This window comes from Schistocerca piceifrons, chromosome 10 (genome assembly GCF_021461385.2).
Source record: "Schistocerca piceifrons isolate TAMUIC-IGC-003096 chromosome 10, iqSchPice1.1, whole genome shotgun sequence".
Taxonomy (NCBI): domain Eukaryota; kingdom Metazoa; phylum Arthropoda; class Insecta; order Orthoptera; family Acrididae; genus Schistocerca; species Schistocerca piceifrons.
In genome coordinates, this window is record NC_060147.1 from 38,495,230 (window position 1) to 38,517,283 (window position 22,054).

At 40.7% G+C, this 22,054-nt stretch overlaps 1 protein-coding gene across 1 annotated transcript in view; it reads left to right on the plus strand.

Moving 5' to 3' along the window:
• Positions 1 to 22,054, plus strand: part of LOC124718667 — a 98,568-nt gene that overhangs the window by 64,209 nt on the left and 12,305 nt on the right. The window contains exons 8-9 of the mRNA XM_047244293.1: positions 6,477 to 6,626; positions 13,325 to 13,492. Of these exons, the coding sequence (XP_047100249.1) occupies positions 6,477 to 6,626; positions 13,325 to 13,457 (283 nt within the window). The 3' untranslated portion in view covers positions 13,458 to 13,492. The remainder of the gene's footprint in view (positions 1 to 6,476; positions 6,627 to 13,324; positions 13,493 to 22,054) is intronic.

Sequence of the window (22,054 nt, forward strand, 5' to 3'; positions counted from 1 at the left end):
AATGACCGTCATCTACAGAGCAGTGACAACACTGAGGCTTAGCCACAGAAACATCACATTATGGAATCGGTTGAGGTAAACACACAAAGCAACCGTGCAAGCCCAAACAACTGTCAGTCTTTTCTTCTGCCGTCTCCATTATAGGGGCATATTAACCTGACAGATTGTTTATCCGGATAACAATGTAGGAAAAGACAGATTGATACTAACAGTAAAGATGACATGTTAAGTAGTATACAGCCCCAATTAAGACACTTGCACATAAGCTTTCACCCTGAACCTTCATAAGAAAAAGAAAGAGAAACACTCGCCATTCACTCACATGTGCAAGCACACCCAACACACAAGACCACCAACTCTGACAGCAGCTGACACCAGAATGCAACTGCCGTGTGGAATGGAAACAGTTATCTGGAAGGGGCAGGGAAGGGGAACGGATCATAGTGTACAGGTGGGGGGAGAGAGGAATGCCATCTGCAGAACATGCAGGGACTAGAATGCTAGCAGGCGCAGTGTCGGGAGGTGAGGGAAATGGAGTGAAAAAGGAGAGGAGTTGGGAAAGACAAGCAGGCGTGTTGGCAGAAGGTGGCAAACGAAGAGGGTAGGAGATGAGAATGGGGAGGAGGTGATAGGACAGAGGAAGTGGAAACTCCTCCCTTCCACTGCCAGCTTTCCTGAATGGTGCAGATGGGAGTTACAATTACAACACATTTTCCACTCCCATAATTATCCCGGACTCAACCTATGGTAACGCACTGTCCCCACACCTAGCACCCAACAGTTTCCACTCTGCCAGACAGTGTACCTCTCCAGCCCCCCCCCCCCCCCCCCCCCCCCCCACCCTTCCTGTACCTGCTATCCCTACCCCTTCGCCACCCCTTCCAGACTGCTGCTTCCATTCCACACAATAGTTGTATTCTGTTCTGAACTGCCAGAGTTGGTAGTCATGTACACACGAGACATGTTTGCTTGTGTGAATGAATGGTGCTTGTTTATTTCTTTTTCTTATGAAGGCTGTGGCCAAAAGCTTATGTGTAAGTGTCTTAATTGTGCTTGTCTGCAACTTAATGCGTAATCTCTACAGTAAGTAGCAATCTATCTTTTCCTACATTGTTGATACTCCTACATGTAATTTCCATTGTTTGACTATTCCAGCCAAGTCTCTTATATACCAACTTTTCTTGAAACAGTTGTTCTAAGTTTTTTCTTTATTGAGTCGGTGAACATGTCTGGGAAGCATCTGTACAGGATTAGTGATATCCAATACTTAGTATGTTGTCAGCTGCAAAAAGGTTACGTGTGTTTTGGTAGTACTGGTGATTTTTTTTTGTATAGAAATAAATCAGTGACCCATTATTACATATCCCTGTAAGAATGCAATAAAGTGCAGTGAACCTTTAGAAATGTTAAATATTGCTTTTGGTTAGTGTGGTAAAATTAAAAGAATTATTTAAGATGGGTATAAGCTTTTTGAAGGAGGCCACAAAGAGGTTTAAGATGACGAGCACACCAAATGCCCCAAAGCATCATCAACTGGTAAAATTGATGCAATGTTGAAAGAAATTGGTGCGAATGATTGCCAAAGCACAACCTGAGATGTTGCTCGTGCCGCGAATTCTTTTTTCGGATTTTTTAGGTATGAAACTTGTGACAGTAATACTGCTGAATCTCTAACAAAAACACCAGTGAATGTAAATTGCTTACGAGTCGCCATTGAAGTGAACAGCGATGCAGAAATATTGAAATGTGTCAGAATACACGATGAAACACAGGTTTAAGTATTCTACATTGAAACTAGGGTTCCATTGTCCTAATCATCGCATTGTGGATTACTGAGACCCAAAAAAGCTTGGCAAATTCAGTGTGAAGGTTAGGGTCATTCCTTGCGAAGTGGACCACTGTTTAAGTATACAAAATCAGGCACTTCTGGTACAAGAGTTCTTTCATAAAGATTATCCAATGTTGGCACTTCAGCATTCATACAGGTCATGCATAATTGGGACACCTATTTACGAGAGGGTGTAGAAATGTAATCAAAGGAGATATCGAGCTGAAACTTTTTTCGTATCCGTGCAACACATTGCGGAACCTACTCAAAAACTTTCACGGGATTCAGAAATGGTCCAGCTGGAACCATTTCATTTGTTCACTTGATGTGGAATGACCCATTACCCTTATTGCAGTATTGCCATCTGTGAAATTTTTCTTGTACCCTTTTAATCTTGACACTTTTGCTTTTGCTTTCGCTTTCACTGAAGGTTGTTTCATTTCTTCTGAATGTGGAATCGTTCCTGACAGTGACCATTTCTTTTTTGATTTGCTCACTTTTTTTGCAGTGACTCTGCCTTAGCTTCTCTGCACTTGCTATTCATTTCATTCCTTAGTCACTTACAATGATGTATTCCTGGTTTTCTGTGAGCATTTTTGTACCTCCTTCATTTGTGGGCCAGTTGAATTATTTATTCTGTTGGCCTGTGTTTCTTAGGTACCATCCTTTTGTACCTATATTTGTCTCCCGAACTTCTGTGAATGTGTGTGTGTTTTTTTAGATATGTCGATTCCTGTTCAACAGAACTGCCTTCTGTGGTGTTTAGTTTCTACAGCTTTGGAGCACTTCCAGTGCGTGTCGTCATTCCTCAGTGCTACAGTATCCCAATACTTACCACATTATTTGTTCTGTAGCATTTCTTGAACTTCAGATTACTGTTCATCCTTATTAAGTTGTGATATATATCTGTATTGGCTCTGAGTATGGTACACCTTAGAATCTCACATCTCGCCATTATGTAATGGAGCTCCAATCTTCCCATATCTCCTAGCCATTTCCAGGTTACTCTTTCTGTGATTTTTGAACAGTGTATTTGCTACTACTAGCTTAAATTTTAGCTCAATTAGGCTCTCTCTTCTCTCATTTTTTTTTTTTTACAGATCCCATGTTATCCTGTAAGTATTTCTTGCATGCCCTTCCCTAGTACCACATACCAGTCTCCCATCTCCATTTACATACGGAATTACCCAAATATTCAGTCTCCTCATATACTTTCTCTACATCTGCTTCTGCGTGTGATATTGGCATGTATACTAGCACATTTCCCATTTCCCTTTTCCCTTTTCAAGTTTCCTAGATTCCCTACCACATTCAAACTTCAGACATTTGACACTTCGACTCGTAGAGTATTACCCTTCCACTGTTAAAGGCTGCATTTCTCTTTGCTTTTTTTGGAAACACACTAACACACCCACAACTTTACTCAGCACATACTGGTATAAGGTGTATTACATAATGCTTCTGAATTTTGTTCATTTTTTGCTCCATAATTGTTTTGTATGCTTGATCTTGGTCTCGATATTGATATTGGTCTCCGTTACTCCATACAGACTTTTCTAATTTCAGAATAATTGAAATTGCCAAATTCCAAAAATGGTTGTTATTTATGCCAAACATAAATGCAATTACAGAACCGTCACACAATTATAAAGTGAAAAAACTGTGTGCAGATTAGTTAATGTTTTCACTCGAGATAAAATTAAAATTGTTAATCCTATTTGTGGGAACAGACATGTTTCTCTGACCTTAGTGTCAGAGTGATCTACTGTCTCGCCTCCAGGAAGGGACTGTTAGTTCTAAAACCTAGATGGTGTGTTACTTTCATATGTGTTATTGGTAGTTCTGTACACTTCATCTGAAGGTGAGAACTGGCTACCATTTCTGTTTCATAGTTTATTAGTTTCCTCAATTGAATTTTAGCATTAATTAACTCTTTTCGTCAGGGAGATGAGATGTTCATAGCTTGTGTTTAAAGTCATTTAAATCTAAGGTCAGTTCAACCAGTTCATTGGCCACATTTATATTTAAAGACAGCACTAGCAAAACCCCAATTGAAAATATGCTTACACATTACTTCTTGGTTCTGATTAGTTAGGTCATCTTATGTTCCACAAGATGATTGTGAATACTAAAAATCACCATTTCAAAGATTGCTCGGGGATATGTAGTGAAGTGAAATTTAGATCCTTCCTCTACATGTAAAATAACTGATATTGTCACAGTGATGAGTGTTTCCTTATAAAACAGTGTGTTAAGTAGATCAGTCAATTTTATTTTGTTACACTTATTCAGTATAAATGTAAATTGTGATAGCAATTCCCTCTCGTGACAGCTCTATGAATGACGATTCGATACAGTGGCTCCTAGTCCTGTCTCTGGTCACTTACAAGCCAGCAGCACAGAAATGAGTTTTTCTCATTTTGAAAGCAGATAGTCGTACTGAGAAAAGGATGAAAGTATTAGTTTTTTTCGTAGCTTACTGCCACAAAGTAATAAAATTTTTGTCGCATGTGTGTTCAAAAGAATTAGTCTGCTCTCGAAACAGTAACAAAATGTAAACATTGTGAATTGTGATAAATAATGGAATTACATTTTTCCTTGAGACATAAGAGTCTCAACTCTATCTTTGATAATGATAGAAACTCAAGAAATGAATTACAATTTGTGTCACGGCTTGGACTTCAATCCAAGTCTCCTGCATACTAGGCAGATTTGCTAACCATCACGTCACCTTAGTGATACAGCTAACACAGCTGCGTCCAGTGCCCTCCGTAGCACAAACTTTAATTCACTTCGTCAGCTTCTGTCATTATCAAAGATAAAGTTGAGACTCTTATGTCTCAAGGAAAAATGTAATTTCGTGACATCCATAGAACATTTATGCCTGAGGCACAGACAGGGTTTTCCCATTACATACAAAGCTGGGGTGCTATTCCAGTGCCAGAGAGCTTTGGCAGTACTGACGATTTAAGAAGGGGGGAAAAGAGCCAAAGGCGTGAATTGAAGTTTGTTAGGGAGGACATTGGACTAGTATAGTCTATTCAGCTTTTGTTACACATACTGCTATGGTGATGTAATGGTTAGAACGTCTGCATAGCAAGGAGTCGTCCTGGGTTTAAGTCCCAGCAGTAGCACAGATTCATTTCTCCAGCTTCTGTTATTGTTTTGTTGTTGTCTCTGGTCCTGAGACTGGTTTGATGCAGCTCTCCATGCTACTCTATCCTGTGCAAGCTTCCTCATCTCCCAGTACTGACTGCAACCTGCATCCTTCTGAATCTGCTTAGTGTATTCATCTCTTGGTCTCCCTCTACGATTTTTACCCTTCACGCTGCCCTCCAATGCTAAATTTGTGATCCCTTGATGCCTCAGAACATGTCCTACCAACCAGTCCCTTCTTCTTGTCAACTTGTGCCACAAACTCCTCCCCAATTCTATTAAATACCTCCTCATTAGTTATGTGATCTACCCACCTAATCTTCAGCATTCTTCTGTAGCACCACATTTTGAAAGCTTCTATTCTCATATTGGCCAAACTATTTATCGTCCATGTTTCACATCCGTGCATGGCTACACTCCATACAAATACTTTCAGAAACAACTTCCGGACACTTAAATCAATACTCGATGTTAGCAAATTTCTCTTCTTCAGAAACGCTTTCCTTGCCATTGCCAGTCTTCATTTTATATCCTCTCTACTTCGACCATCATCAGTTATTTTGCTCCCCAAATAGCTTCCTAATGTAATTCCCTCAGCATCACCCGACTTAATTCGACTACATTCCATTATCCTCGTTTTGCTTTTGTTGATGTTCATCTTATATCCTCCTTCCAAGACACTGTCCATTCCGTTCAACTGCTCTTCCAAGTCTTTGCTGTCTCTGACAGAATTACAATGTCATCGGCGAACCTCAACGTTTTTATTTCTTCTCCATACCTACTCCGAATTTTTCTTTCGTTTCCTTTACTGCTTCCTCAATATACAGATTGAATAACATCGGGGACAGGCTACAACCCTTTCTCATTCCCTTCCCAACCGCTGCTTCCCTTTCATACCCCTCGATGCTTATAACTGCCAACTGCTTTCTGTACAAATTGTAAATAGCCTTTCGCTCCCTGTATTTTACCTCTGCCACCTTCAGAATTTGAAAGAGTATTCCAATCAACATTGTCAAAAGCTTTCTCTAAGTCTTCAAATGCTAGAAACGTATGCTTGCCTTTCCTTAATCATTCTTCTAAGATAAGTCGTAGGGTCAGTATTGCCTCACGTGTTCCAACATTTCTGCGGCACCCAAACTGATCTTCGCCGAGGTCGGCTTCTACCAGTTTCTCCATTCGTCTGTAAAGAATTCGCGTTAGTATTTTGCAGCTGTGACTTATTAAACTGATAGTTCGGTAATTTTCACATCTGTCTACACCTGCTTTCTTTGGGATTGGAATTATTATATTCTTCCTCTGTTATTATCACAATAAATAAATAAATATGCACAGCAATAACAAGTTATAGGAAAATCTTAAAACATTGATTACATTGAAGCGTTTGCTTAGTCTCCTGATATTGCAGCAGTTCATAACAATTGTCTCTCACTTAGACAGTGGCCTATTGAAAGACCGAGTCTGGCAGTTATTTTACCCCCGTCGTCTGCTACAGGTTCTCATACGTGACTGATGCGAGTGTCCGCTACCTGGCCCTGGTGAACACACTGCGCCACCTGGACCTCGCGGGCTGCGGAGTGACACGCCGTGGTCTTGAGGCGTTTGCTGCTCTCCGCCCTGACGTTGAAGTCGTGGGACTGCAACGGTAGTCACACTTCATTTCTTTTGTGTGTGTGTGTGTGTGTGTGTGTGTGTGTGTGTGTGTGTGTGTGTGTGTCTCCACTGTCCAACATTTCACACATTTTCTAAATGTTTCTTTTGTTCATTAGTGTTGAAAGTTCAGTGTGTATAATGGCTTTTGTTTTGGTTTGACTGACTGATATCACATCTTAACGGTAATTTATATTGCATCTTAGTGGCAGCTGACTAACATTTGAATGTTCTGTCTGAGTAAAATACCTCCAAACTTGAATGGAAGCTAGATCCAGTATAGAAACTGAACTTGTAATACTATATGTTTAGCAGCTGAGCACAACAGAACATTCACTCCCAACCACAGAGAAAGTACCGTATTTACTCAAATCTAAGCCGCACTTTTTTTCCGGTTTTTGTAATCCAAAAAACTGCCTGCGGCTTAGAATAGAGTGCAAAGTAAGCGGAAGTTCTGAAAAATGTTGGTAGGTGCCGCCACAACTAACTTCTGCCGTCGAATATATGTAGCGCTACACAGGTGTGCTTTGCAGGCACAAAGATAAATACTGGCACCAAAACCTCTGCGCCAGCAAATAAATTAAAAGAAAAGATAGAAGAATGTAAACATTATGCCGTGTATTCTTTTGTGTTTGCTGCTATCTCATTTAAATCCTGACTGCCTAATAAACTACGAAAGTAGAGTGAGACAACAGCAAATACGGAAGAATATAAATATCATGTCATGTTTATATTCGTATTATCCTTATGCTGAATAGTGATACAGTCAGAAATTAAGCACGACAACTGACTTGATTTTTAAATCTAAGATGACGAATTTCTGTGCAGTATGTAATGTACTAAGGAGGCATCTGCAAAGAGTTTCAAACGGAGAAAAATTTTCCCTAAACTCGCGTTCAGAACGTCTTCTATCATACGCTGTATATTATTTGGTTCTTGTTATCATTATCAAAGAAAGCAGCAGTGTAAGTAACAAGAAATAGCAGTCTCTTGCCATTGTTTCGCTTCTGAGACAATTCCTCTCTTTTTTTTATTGTAAGCGGTGGTAGTGCGCACAAAAGCGAGCATTGCCGCGAGCGGCTACAGGTCGTAAACACTCATTATCAGAATGCGACAAACAATGAATGACACAGTTCAATAATGCATTTTCAGCTTAGAGTGACGTAAACACCTATAACAAAGAACGGCACTTATCAGATCAAAGCACAATAAGCAATCGATTCAAACCGGACGAAGCGCATGAAAAAGAAAGGATACACTTCAAATACGGACAGAGCGCCTGACACATAGCAATGGCTACTTGGTAAATCTTAACTGTTAAGCTTACAACTCGAACCAAACTACTGTAGCTGTATCTTCATCCATTCGGCCTGAATTATCTCTCGTGTTACAATGGACCAACTTTGTTTCGATTTGGAGGCGTGGTCTAAAACTTTTCTCCCCCCTTGAATTTAGAGTCTCAAATTCCAGATGCAGCTTAGATTCAGGAAAATTTTTTTTCCTCGATTTTGAGTCTCATTTTTCAGGTGCAGCTTAGATTCGAGTAAATACGGTAGTTAAGACCCGTCAGAAGTGATTAGGGATGTGTCGTGAACTACAATTGAATTATTCCACCATTCTTTAACATGGAGGGTGGGGGGGGGGGGGTATTAGAAACCGAGTTACGTTCTTGACTCTCTCCTCTTTCTGCTTCATTTGTTCTGTACCTGTACTGACACCAGAGTGGAATGAAAACGTCATTTACCACTACCAGTAATCTCACTAGTTGAACATTCTTCACTGGAAAAGTAGGCTGAAAAAATATCAGTTGCATGCATTTTTCTTTTTTCCTCCTTCCCCCTCTCTATGTCTCTCCTTTTCCGCTAACTATCCCTCCCCCTCTCCGCCCCAGCCTCCTCCTTGCCTCCATCCAGTCGCCACTCCCATCATGCACTGGTGCTGCTGCTTACAGTGTGGTTTCACTTTTTATACCTGGGATTCACAGTCATGTAGAACTTTATAAAAGACATCATTTTACGCCAGTGACTGTAAAACTTTCTTTATTTCATGATTGCAATTTCGGCCTTAGGCCATTATCAAGTGCAGCTTTTTAGCTCGTTTTGCTGCCGTGGAGGTAGCTTTAATTTTCACATTGATATATTTTGGAAAAACTTCATTACTCTTGCACTGTTAAAATTTATGTATGAACTTTACATAAAGTTTGTTAAACTTTATGTATATATCCTTTCGTCCAGGAATGATAGTCTTGCAAGTGTTACACATGAGCTTCTGTGAGGTTTGGAAAGTAGGAGATGATGTACTGGCAAAAGTGAAGCTCGGTCAGAAGAGCACTTGCCAACAAAAGGCGAAGATCCCAAGTTCAAAGCTCGCTCAAGAACTCGGTATTACGCTGCCAGGAAGATTGCATAAAATGTTGATTTCCGCCCCATATAATGTTAATTTCTGACCACCTGTTCCTGATCTCAAAATACTCAGTTTAGGATTCTCTACTGCCTATGTAATTTTGACATAGATGCAGAATGAGATTTTCACTCTGCAGCGGAGTGTGCGCTGATATGAAACTTCCTGGCAGATTAAAACTGTGTGCCTGACCGAGACTCGAACTCGGGACTTTTGCCTTTCGCGGGCAAGTGCTCTACCATCTGAGCTACCAAAGCACGACTCACGCCTGGTACTCACAGCTTTACTTCTGCCAGTATCTCGTCTCCTACCTTCCAAACTTTACAGAAGCTCTCCTGCGAAACTTGCAGAACTAGCACTCCTGAAAGAAAGGATATCCTTTCAGGAGTGCTAGTTCTGCAAGTTTCGCAGGAGAGCTTCTGTAAAGTTTGGAAGGTAGGAGACGAGATACTGGCAGAAGTAAAGCTGTGAGTACCGGGCGTGAGCCGTGCTTCGGTAGCTCAGATGGTAGAGCACTTGCCCACGAAAGGCAAAGGTCCCGAGTTCGAGTCTCGGTCGGGCACACAGTTTTAATCTGCCAGGAAGTTTCTTGACCTAAATGGTTTGGGATAGTATGTGTAAAATATTGACAGGTAACTAAAGGTCACTTTTGGCTGTGATAATTATGACAACTGTGTACCGATTAAAAGTACAAACTATGATACCTTGGGTTCACTCTGTTGTCTTGTCAGTCGTTGCACTCCCTCTTATTTATCTTCAACTCTTACACCAGTATCTGAATGTCACAGAAAAAAATACTCATTGTCAACAAAGTAACATCCTCTCTATACCACTACATAGCACAGCCATCTGTTTCACAAACCCAACATCAGAACACTCTTCCTCAAAATATCGGGGAAATTAAATTGTTTCCAAACTTCAAAAGGCACCTCATGGTCTAACTTTTATCACAGTAGGAATCTCTTCCACACACTAGTCTGCAGATGACTCTTGTCAGTAGCAGAGCCCTCTATTGAAAGTCAGTGCACTCTTACCAGCTGCTGTCGCTGTTATTTCAATCTTCTCCATTATTAATTATTCTTCCCAATCTGATTAGTAACGCAGCTTCAGATGTGCTAAACTAATCAATATTTTTCTTATTTTTAATGTCCTTTATTGTTGTTGTTATTATTTCTTTCCTTTCTCAGACGTTATGTCTGGTTAAAAATGGAAAGTGACGTGGACCTTGATCAAGCGTGACTTCCTTTTAACTGTACGGTATATGTTACATTGCATTTAGGAACGTTGGGTAATTGAACATGTATCAATAATTACAGATTTCTGTAGTTGTATATATAAGTTTGGATGTAGCTGTATTGCGTTGATGTACTGGTGGATATTGTGTGGTATGACTCCTGTAGTTGATAGTATAATCGGTATAATGTCAACTTTATCCTGATGCCACATGTCCTTGACTTCCTCAGCCAGTTGGATGTATTTTTCAATTTTTTCTCCTTTCTTCTTTTGTATACAGGGTGTTACAAAAGGTACGGCCAAACTTTCAGGAAACATTCGTCACACACAAAGAAAGAAAATATGTTATGTGGACATGTGTCCGGAAATGCTTACTTTCCATGTTAGAGCTCATCTTATTACTTCTCTTCAAATCACATTAATCATGGAATGGAAACACACAGCAACAGAACGTACCAGCGTGACTTCAAACACTTTGTTACAGGAAATGTTCAAAATGTCCTCCGTTAGCGAGGATACATGCATCCACCCTCCGTCATATGGAATCCCTGATGTGCCGATGCAGCCCTGGAGAATGGCATATTGTATCACAGCCGTCCACAATACGAGCACGAAGAGTCTCTACGTTTGGTACCGGGGTTGCGTAGACAAGAGCTTTCAAATGCCCCCATAAATGAAAGTCAAGAGGGTTGAGGAGGAGGAGATTAGTGTTTAACGTCCCGTCGACAACGAGGTCATTAGAGACGGAGCGCAAGCTCGGGTGAGGGAAGGATGGGGAAGGAAATCGGCCGTGCCCTTTCAAAGGAACCATCCCGGCATTTGCCTGAAGTGATTTAGGGAAATCACGGAAAACCTAAATCAGGATGGACGGAGACGGGATTGAACCGTCGTCCTCCCGAATGCGAGTCCAGTGTGCTAACCACTGCGCCACCTCGCTCGGTCAAGAGGGTTGAGGTCAGGAGAGCATGGAGCCCATGGAATTGGTCCGCCTCTACCAATCCATTGGCCACCGAATCTGTTGTTGAGAAGCGTACGAACACTTCGACTGCAATGTGCAGGAGCTCCATCGGGCATGAACCACATGTTGTGTCGTACTAGTAAAGGCACATGTTCTAGCAGCACAGGTAGAGTATCCCGTACGAAATCATGATAACGTGCTCCATTGACCGTAGGTGGAAGAACATGGGGCCCAATCGAGATATCACCAACAATGCCTGCCCAAACGTTCACAGAAAATCTGTGTTGATGACGTGATTGCACAATTGCGTGCGGATTCTCATCAGCCCACACATGTTGATTGTGAAAATTTACAATTTGATCATGTTGGAATGAAGTCTCATCCGTAAAGAGAACATTTGCACTGAAATGAGGATTGACACATTGTCGGATGAACCATTCGCAGAAGTGTACCCGTGGAGGCCAATCAGCTGCTGATAGTGCCTGCACACGCTGTACATGGTACGGAAACAACTGGTTCTCCCATAGCACTCTCCATACAGTGACGTGGTCAACGTTACCTTGTACAGCAGCAACTTCTCTGACGCTGACATTAGGGTTATCGTCAACTGCACGAAGAATTGCCTCGTCCATTGCAGGTGTCCTCGTCGTTCTAGGTCTTTCCCAGTTGCGAGTCATAGGCTGGAATGTTCTGTGCTCCCTAAGACGCCGATCAATTGCTTCGAACGTCTTCCTGTCGGGACACCTTCGTTGTGGAAATCTGTCTCGATACAAACGCACCGCATCACGGCTATTGCCCCGTGCTAATCCATACATCAAATGGGCATCTGCCAACTCCGCATTTGTAAACATTGCACTGACTGCAAAACCACGTTCGTGATGAACACTAACCTGTTGATGCTACGTACTGATGTGCTTGATGCTAGTACTGTAGAGCAATGAGTCGTATGTCAACACAAGCACCAAAGTCAACATTACCTTCCTTCAATTGGGCCAACTGGCGGTGAATCGAGGAAGTACAGTACATACTGATGAAACTAAAATGAGCTGTGACATGGAAATTAAGCGTTTCCGGACACATGTCCACATAACATCTTTTCTTTATTTGTGTGTGAGGAATGTTTACTGAAAGTTTGGCCGTACCTTTTTGTAACACCCTGTATTTGTTGTATTGGGTATGGATATTTCTATTAGTTGTGTTAATTTCTTCTTTTTATTGGTGAGTATGATGTCAGGTTTGTTATGTGGTGGTGTTTTATCTGTTGTAATGTTTCTGTTCCAGTATAATTTGTATTCATCATTCTCCAGTACATTTTGTGGTGCATAATTGTATGTGGGAACGTGTTGTTTTATTAGTTTATGTTGTATGGCAAGTTGTTGTATTATTTTTGCTACATTGTCATGTCTTCTGGGGTATTCTGTATTTGCTAGCATTGTACATACGCTTGTGATGTGATCTACTGTTTCTATTTGTTGTTTGCAAAGTCTGCATTTATCTGTTGTGGTATTGGGATCTTTAATATAATAATAATAATAATAATAATAATAATAATAATAATAATAATAATAATAATAATGACAATTCTGTGCTATTGATTGTTAATACTTGTGTTGGTGATTGTAATTATTCTCATAATAATTACTCAGGTTTACATAAATGAACCAGAGGTCTATTTAGAAATTGAGTTTCGTAATATGTTTTAGAATGTGCTGTTCCTGGTCCGATGCGCGAGAGAATGTTAAGGCCCGAATGCAGCCGTACTAAGTAAACAAAAAAAATGTTCAAATGTGTGTGAAATCTCATGGGACTTAACTGCTAAGGTCATCAGTCCGTAAGCTTACACACTACTTAACCTAAATTATCCTAAGGACAAACACACACACCCATGCCCTAGGGAGGACTCGAACCTCCGCCGGGACCACTACGTAAACAAAAGTGATACATTCATTTCCTCATAATATACATCTGAACTGGGAAAGGTCTCTGCCAGTGCCGATATATTGTCCACAGAAAATAGTATGTGAAGTGTTCCGAGATTTTAATGCGTCTCGGAGAGATCAGAAACAAAATGAAATTATCAATATGCCTGGTTTGGTTTACAGGAAGAGAACAGAATGGGAGGAGTACAGGGACCGGATCGAAGGGTCCCTGGCGGACAAGGCGGCGAGGGACGTGGCGATACCCGAGAATGCGAGGAGTGCCGGCCACTCAAAGACGTCACAGAGGACGGGCTGAGAACCGGCACAGGAGCAGCAGGAGGCGGAAGGGCGGTGAGTAGTGTGACCTAGGCATCGGGGTGCGGAATGGGAAACACACTCTGGTAAGGACGTGGCTTAGAAATATCGTACATGTGCTGTGTGCCAGTTCAAACTGCCGTACCGTGCGGGGACTGTGTACTGAGTGAGGGCAGTCCTAACCTGTAACAGCTATATTGGTATTGCTGAAGGATTGGTCTGTGAAGTGGGGATGATGTGATTGTCTATTTTTTTTTAACTTTTTACAATTTGTGTAAATAATGTTAAGAGGGCAGCAGACCAAACAGCTGCTATTGTTGCTTTCACCTGTAAAACCACCAATTTTCATTAATGTCTTGTAAAGTAATGTTTGTGGAAGTTAGCGCTTTACCTCGTTTCTTCTTGATAACAGCAGCTCCAGAGTCTTTTTCTGTGGCCTTCTTCTTACTGGATAAATAAATTTCTTCTGACTGTGTCGTATCGATAAGGCATATTATCTCTGTGATATAAAATTTTTGTAGAAGGGATTGCAATGGACTTTGGATTTTCCTCCTCCTGAATAAAACCTCACTCAAGGCTTGTAATAAACACTGTATTGAGATAAAAGTTTACACTTTTTTTGCTTGACACAAAAGACAGAATGCCTCCATGAAACATTGTACTGTGGAGACGTCCAAAACAAGAGAAGAGATTAATAAAAGAAAACTGTTAAGAAATGAACAGCAGGGAATTTGGAATTACTGAGATAACGTAGATTCAGTGCCACATGTAGTATAATCTTCCTATAAATAATGAGAGAGAGAGAGACAATCAATTTAACAAATTTCCGGTCTTTCAGGTATCTCAGTTTCGGTACAGTACAACTGCCCCCCTTACTGTATACTGCCGCTGTCCAGACTTTACTAGACGACAGTATACAGTTCTGGTGCAATTTTCTGGTTGTTTAGGGTTTGTTTGTTTGCTGCTCAGAGTAGACATTACGTTACAATTTCTGTACTAGGTCCTTGACCTGTAGGGGGCAATACCCTTCATTGTTTGGCCAGACTTAATAAGTTTTTATGTTTTAACTTTTTTAGTTTTCCTTCACATGTCAACTCTTTTCTTTCTATTGATTTTACAAAATTCTTTTATACAATAATATTATTTGCAGTACGTAATATAATTTTTCTCATATCTATGCCCTCCTTAGTTCAGTTGATAGTTTCTTACATATTGTTCCTGCAGTGGGTGTATTGAGTGTTTAAATCCATTCTCCACTTTGCATTGTTAACACACAACCGTCACAGAGTACTTTAGCCAGACAGTATGTCTGCACAGCATAGTGACCTTGTGTATTGTGCAACTAAATGAAAATAGTCTTTCAGCAGGAGCAGAACTTAGTAAACAAGTTTTATCTTTAAGGGTAATCTTTTTTATTTCTTTTTTACATTTGGATATCTGTTCAAGGTAACTAAACTATTGTCATTATCTTTTAAATACTGCATTATTTCTAGATGTATTATAGTATTGGCAGTATTACTCACTACAGAAGAATCAGAGTAATTTTATTATATATATATATATATATATATATATATGTCTGCTTGTGCCTGTATATGTGTGGATGGATATGTGTGTGTGTGTGTGTGTGTGTGTGTGTGTGTGTGTGTGTGTGTGTGTGTGTGTGTGTGTGTGTGCGCGCGCGCGAGTGTGTACCTGTCCCTTTTTCCCCCTAAGGTAAGTTTTTCCGCTCCTGGGAATGGAATGACTCCTTACCCTCTCCCTTAAAACCCACATCCTTTAGTCTTTCCCTCTCCTTCCCTCTTTCCTGATGAAGCAACCGTGGGTTGTGAAAGCTTGAAATTTGTGTGTGTGTTTGTGTTTGTTATTGTCTCTATCAACATACCAACGCTTTCGTGTGGTTAGTTACAGCATCTTTGTTTTTAGATATGCTTTTCCCATGTGGAATGTTTCCCTCTAATATATATATTTTCAGAGTGTTGCAAGCTCTTCCCTTGTTCTCGTTCCCCTGTATTTCTGGGGGACGGGGCGGGCAACACCAGTTCTTTAACGTATTCTCGGCTAGCTTTCGATACCCATTTTGATTTGAGAAAAAGGATAAGGTGTGGATGCCAATATGCCATCCTTTGCTTTTGGTTACTCTAATTTGTAGATTCTTTCAAAACGCCTATTAACCCTTTCACGGCTACAAGGGCTGAGTGTCCTGGCTGCCCGGCTGACTGTTGGGAGGAAACACAGTGTGCGCTTGGCCGGCGGGCGGTGGACTGAACCCTGTAGTCGCTGTAGGCTACGGCCACTGCAGGCTTCCCTCACATTCCGGTGCGCACAGAACGACTGTTCAGTGATATTCTTCCTAAAAACAGTATAACCTGTATGGTCACAGTGGTTATAGTTTCTGATAACCACGAAAGAGAGCTTCAAAACTAACCAACACTTTCAGTTAGATTACTTATTGTGGGCTGATAAACAGTTTGTTTAGAAAAATGGGAACTTTTTTTATTAGTAATTCCTGTAACTTGGGACTTAGACTGTCAATATGTCTCCAACATATTAAAATATCATTGACATCAAACGAATGTGTTTGAAGATATATGGTTTTAAAGTGAGTTGCGCATAGCAAAAACACCGAAATCTCTGACAATTCTTGCTACTATCTTAAATAAAAAATAATTACAGAAATTTAAAACCACATTGTGTCATGTATCCAGACTCGGCGATAAACAAAGAATATATCTGCATAACACTTTTTGAGATAGGCCCATGGCTTCGTTTGTAATTAAAGTCGAGAGTCGATTCTCCACAGTAAGAAATCGGATAGTAAACGTCTACTTCTTCTTGCTCGCTGTTTTCTTTTTTAGCTTGTCACGTTCAGTACGGTTTACTTTAGTGGTTTCCCATTCTCATTTTTGACGCTGGCTTTGGACTGCCACTGGCTGTGTTAAAAACCATTTTTTTTTACTTTTATTTAATTTTTTATTTTTATATTTTATTTTCCTTTACTTGAAATGTACACAGTTATTAAAACATCCTAAAATTTCTTTAGTGTGTGATATTTTTCGAAACATGTCACCATGCAGAGAGCCGCATCACACTTTTTACATCTTATGAATGAGCAGTACATACTACAGTGTCTCTGGGGAATCTTTTTCTCCTTACTACGAGGAACCGTGGATGACGTCCCTCTTCGTTCTGCAGTCTGAAAGGGCTCTCTCCTTTGGTTGTCTGTGGGATCGAACTTTTACACGTCTGACTATGAAATTTATCAAGCAACTGACAGATTATTTTCAAGTGGTATTTCCCTAGTGGTACCTTCTGTTGCTTTTGTATTACAAAAATAGTTTTTGCATTAAGCACACACAAGTCAGTCAAATGAAAGAATACTTTCTTGTACCACTTCATTGTCTTTTGGATGCACTGTTCAGAAGATAACAGCATATCTGTCTTATCAACTGCTCCCATTGGCTTATTATAGCTGACAACACAGGTAGGTTTCAATTTGTTTTGGCCCGTTTTATGTTCTTTTTTCTTTGACTCCACAAACTCTTGTCCATTTACGGTTAAAAGCATCCAGACTTCTTTCTTGTCCATCCATTTTAGTGCCATTAACGTTCTACAGGATTTGAACTGTATTTCTACATTTTTCAGGTTGTCTGCCAACGGTGGTAAATGTCTCCTGTTTTTGAGTACTGTTACGCCGGTGTTTATACATTTATCATAGAGCCACAGGAATAATTCAGAGCTTGAATACCATTTGTCTAAATAAATGGTATGACCTTTGTTGAGGTATGGCAATAACAACCTCACAACAACATCGCCTGATTTTTCCCAAATCAGCATTTCCGGGTTCTATTTCCGTAGTGGCACCAGTGTAGGCAGTATAATCCAAAATATAATTGGTTTGTACGCCACAAAGGATGAAAATTTCAATGCCAAAACGGCTATGTTTATTTGGTATGTACTGCTTACATTGGAGCCTTTCCTTGAAAAGTAACTGACTTTCGTCAGTGAGATGCAGTGGAATTATCACTGAAGTGCAATAAATGCAGGATCAATTTGTACCGTTCCTGGCTCTTATGTTAGAAAATATGGATGTTTGAAGCAAAGAATCTGTCGACCAATATTCATTCACTGATTTTTTACTTCTAGGCATAAGCAGAGAACACACTAGAAACAACAAAATTCTGCTGGCTCTATATGCTTCCAGTGAGTTAACCTCCTGGATACTGTCATTTCTTTTTCATTAATAAATTTATAATAACTATTGATCTGTGTACAGATGGCATAAACAAATTCCCTGGACATGAAGTAATAAGAAAAATCTAAATGGCTTGCTGACTCTTCGAAATCTGCTTTTAACCTGCTAAATATGTTCACAAAATGGTGTTGTTTCATCACTGGATGATTATCTGCCCAGTCATACTTTCTTCTTCCTGATGAAGTTTCACTTACTTCATCTTCTTTTCTGTCTTCAGAGGAAGAATCTTCTGTTTGTGACATCGAGGATTCAGCAATACGTTCAGATGCATCCAACACTTCGTCGGAAGAAATCCAAGAAGTATCACTACAATCTTCGTTGCTACTATTCGTAAGAATATCCACGATTTCCTTGTCTGATATATAGTGTCCCAATGTGGCAAAGCCTACACACGCAAACTCCGTCGTCTCACCAGAAGCCAAAAGAAGACTGGCCGAATGTACGACTCGTAAGCAGAAAGGGCCAAGGGAGGTGAAAACTAAAGCCCTTTCCTACTTTACAAAGAAGACCAGATAATGACTCTGTCGTCAGAAATGTGGACAACAGTGAGTAGCCAATCTGTTGTGTACATTTATGTGCTCCCGAGCTTGGGCATATATGAATGCCATTAGCCATCTTGACTTTCCCCTGCCGGGCATACATGAATGCCCGTAGCCGTCTGGACTTTCACCTGCCGGGCATACATCTACGCCCATAGCCATTTCGCCTTTTTACCTGCCAGGCATCAACGTATGCCCATAGCTGCGAAAGGGTTAAGATTTCTTTCAATAATTTCTACCAGCACACCACAGTTCGTAGGTCTATCCATTTGCAAGCTGCTTAGCACACATTGCATTCTTATTAATTCTGGCAGAAGGCATCTATAGTATGTGCTGGTACCTTTGTCACCTTCTGCACTTTCTTTTGATATGGCATTGCAAGTTGTATGTAACTTGATTTTACATTAAGGGTTAATTTCCTAACTTAGTACACTTAGTACATTAGTACATTACCCGTAGGCAACTACAGCCAGTCACTGCTTACAGACTGTTCCGAAATACCATTAAGTGACAATCATTATTACTGTCAATACCTTATGGGGCTTGTCAGGTAGGCAGACCTCGTAATAGGGTCATAGAGTTACACATTTCTGACCAGCACTTTCTATTCGTATCTCTAATATTATTCTACATATTTATATAGTTTTGTAACTGCAATTGTGTTATGAGTTATTTTGCCTTAGTGTGTCCCTGATTCATCTTGTTTCTGTATCACTATATAATGTTTAATTTTCTCTATCATCGTACTGTCACTTAGTGTCATGGTTATGTTTGGTGCAGGTCTATATAGTGTCACTTCTGTGTATTCTTTTTGTAACATTCTTGATATAGTGTCTGTTGTTCTGTCCCGGTCGTCTCCCCATTGGTCTGGATTCCTGATGGAATTGTATATGTTGTTGTGTTTCATTCTTTTGTCTTCTACCCTGTGTATGGGAGTCTGGGACTGTTGTTGTTATGTAATAAGTAAGTTCAATTTTTTAGTTTAGCAAATTGGTGGATGAGCCTCTCGTATTGCAAGGAAATTGCCACAATCCAAAGAGGAGGTACTTGTACATTAAAGACAATTTGGACATTTGTGACATTATTTGTGCACATGTTAATGAGTTGGCAAAAAAATAAATGTTCTGCAACATCCACAGAGTTTTATTATAAGGGCTGCAGTGCGCACAAAAATTGGCAGTAAAATCGTTGGTCACTCTAGAAACAGATGGGGGGAAATACAGCACTAAGTTCACAATGTTGTCGACCTTTTTGACAGATGGTCATCTGAAAGGAAATGTAGAATACTTAAAAAAATATTGTCAACTCTGTGGAAACTACTTCCTGTTATAACACAGAAGATTCATTTTCTGTGAGACTCGCATTCGGGTTTTCCGTGATTTCCCTAAATCGTTTCAGGCAAATGCCGGGATGGTTCCTTTGAAAGGGCACGGCCGATTTCCTTCCCAATCCTTCCCTAACCCGAGCTTGCGCTCCGTCTCTAATGCACTCGTTGTCGACGGGACGTTAAACACTAACCACCACCATTTTCTGTGAGAGGAAGATGTTCTGCACAGGACACGGTGCACTTTCATTGGTAGAGAACTGGAAGTATACGAGCTTCCTGGCAGGGAGAACTGATGTAACTAACATGTGCAGATGCTTCACACACTTAAGGAAATTAAGAAACAAAGGCAGAAAGTTTTTCTTACATTGATGAAATGTGAATGGGTGTACAATATATGTGCAAACTGACATACAGGCATTGCAATATTTATTTGAAATGTACACCAATTATTAAATTAAATTAAGCAATGTTGTGCCTGACAAAAATACACTCGCTGGTATAATGGTGGGTTCTTTCGTTTGCTCTGGGAGGAGACGGAGTGGATACCGTAAGTTGTAAAATATTAGTTCACTTTATTACAACATAGATCAGAAGAATTACTTAACTTTGTACAATTCATTTCCACAGCGATGCCATGAGTATTTACAACTGTCTCTGAACATTACTGTATTGCTTGATACAGAGAAAAGAGAGTTTCTCCATCAGACTACACTTAACAATAACTTTCACTTATAGTTGTGAGTTCTACCTAAGACACTGAGTTTACAGTTTGAAAACAATGCTCTTGTCTTACTCAGTGATGGCAAATGGCGATGAGCTGCCCCGTGCTCGGTGGTAAATAGATGAGCAGATGCTGCGGTACAGCGAAGCATTTGTGGGTGTGGCTACACAGGTGTGACTAACTTGTCAGCCCGGCTTGCAGTGACTATCGTACCTTGTGGTTTCATTGCAAGGTAACAACCTTGCTTTGGCACCTCACTCTTTGAATGAGACACATTCCTCCCCTCCAAACCTCAACACCGTTGTCGTGTAAGGCTGTGGCTCCCAGCGGTGGAATGCGGGCAGACTGGATGCAGATGGGGCTCTCTGACTGCACCCTGATATCCACTTTGCGAGTGACCGGGAACAACGGCTGAGAAACTGGTCAGAGGGTGCACACCCGTGCTCTGAGACCAGTCGCCGTGGTTGGGCACACAGCAAGTTTACTGTGGTGGAGCAGTGATCGTCTGTGGGCAGCGCGTCCACACACGTCAGTTCATTGGCAGCGGTGCCAGGACATTGACATCTGTGGACACCACTGTGGACGGTGTGGGCTGCAATTGGCAGAAAGCCAGAGACAACTGCTTGCGGGGACCACAGTGGCATACCAGGGTTTCTGGGTAAAAACTCTGTGGCAGAATCTGTGCCGTACTTGGAAGCACACCATAGCTGGTTGTGGTGCAGCCCAGTGGAACCTTGTAAAATGTAAGAAGAAATTACAGTGGCTTTTGTAATAATACTGTGCTCACTATTTCTCTCCAAAAAGTTTGTAAAATATTTCATCTTGTGGCTGAAACTTTCTCTCCTTGCAGAACGAATTGTTTCCGTAGTGGCCGCAGGAAATGTAACAGGGTGCAGTGACTAAGACTGTGTAATTCGAGAGTGGTTTGAAAAGTTCTCGGAACAAAATAGAAAAAAAGTACTTACAGCACTGAAACTTTAATTTTTCAATGTAGTCTTTTTCTAGATTAGTGCACTTGGTCCAATGATATTTCAGTGCTTTGATCCCATCTCGAAAATGAGTTTCCTCCAGGCCTGCAAAATAGTTGTCAACTCCAGCTATCAGTTCTTCGTTCGAAGTGAATCTTCATCCACCGAGAAAAATTTTCAGTTTTGGGAAGAGATGAAAGTCTGATGGAGCCATATCAGGTGAATAAGGCAGTTGTGGTAACAATTCATACCTTAGTTCGTGTAATTTTGCCATGGCGGTGGCACATGTGTGTGGATGCGCATTGTCGTGATGGAAGATGACTTTCTTCCTTGCTAAACATGGCCTTTTTTTGAGTATCTATTGTTGCAATTTGTCCAGGTGGTTAGCATAGTATTCTCCAGTAATTGTTTGTCCAGTGTGGAGATAATCTACAAACAGAATCCCCTTCGCATCCCAGTACACTGGTGCCATGACCTTTCCTGCCGAACAAATTGTCTTTGCTTTTTGCGGTGGCTGAGAATCAGCATGTTTCCACTGATTTTACTGTTGTTTTGTCTCTGAGGTATAGTAGTGCACCAAAGTTTCATCTGGGGTCACAAACTGGCGCAAAAAATCTTGTTCATTTCTCCTAAAATGGGCCAAACATTGTTACAATATGTCCATTATCGTGCGTTTTTGATCCAGCATAAAGAGTTGCGGCATCCATCTTGCAGATAATTTTTTCATTTCTAATTCTTCAGTTAAAATGTGATGTAACCTTTCAGATGACATCGGGCAAGCGTGAACA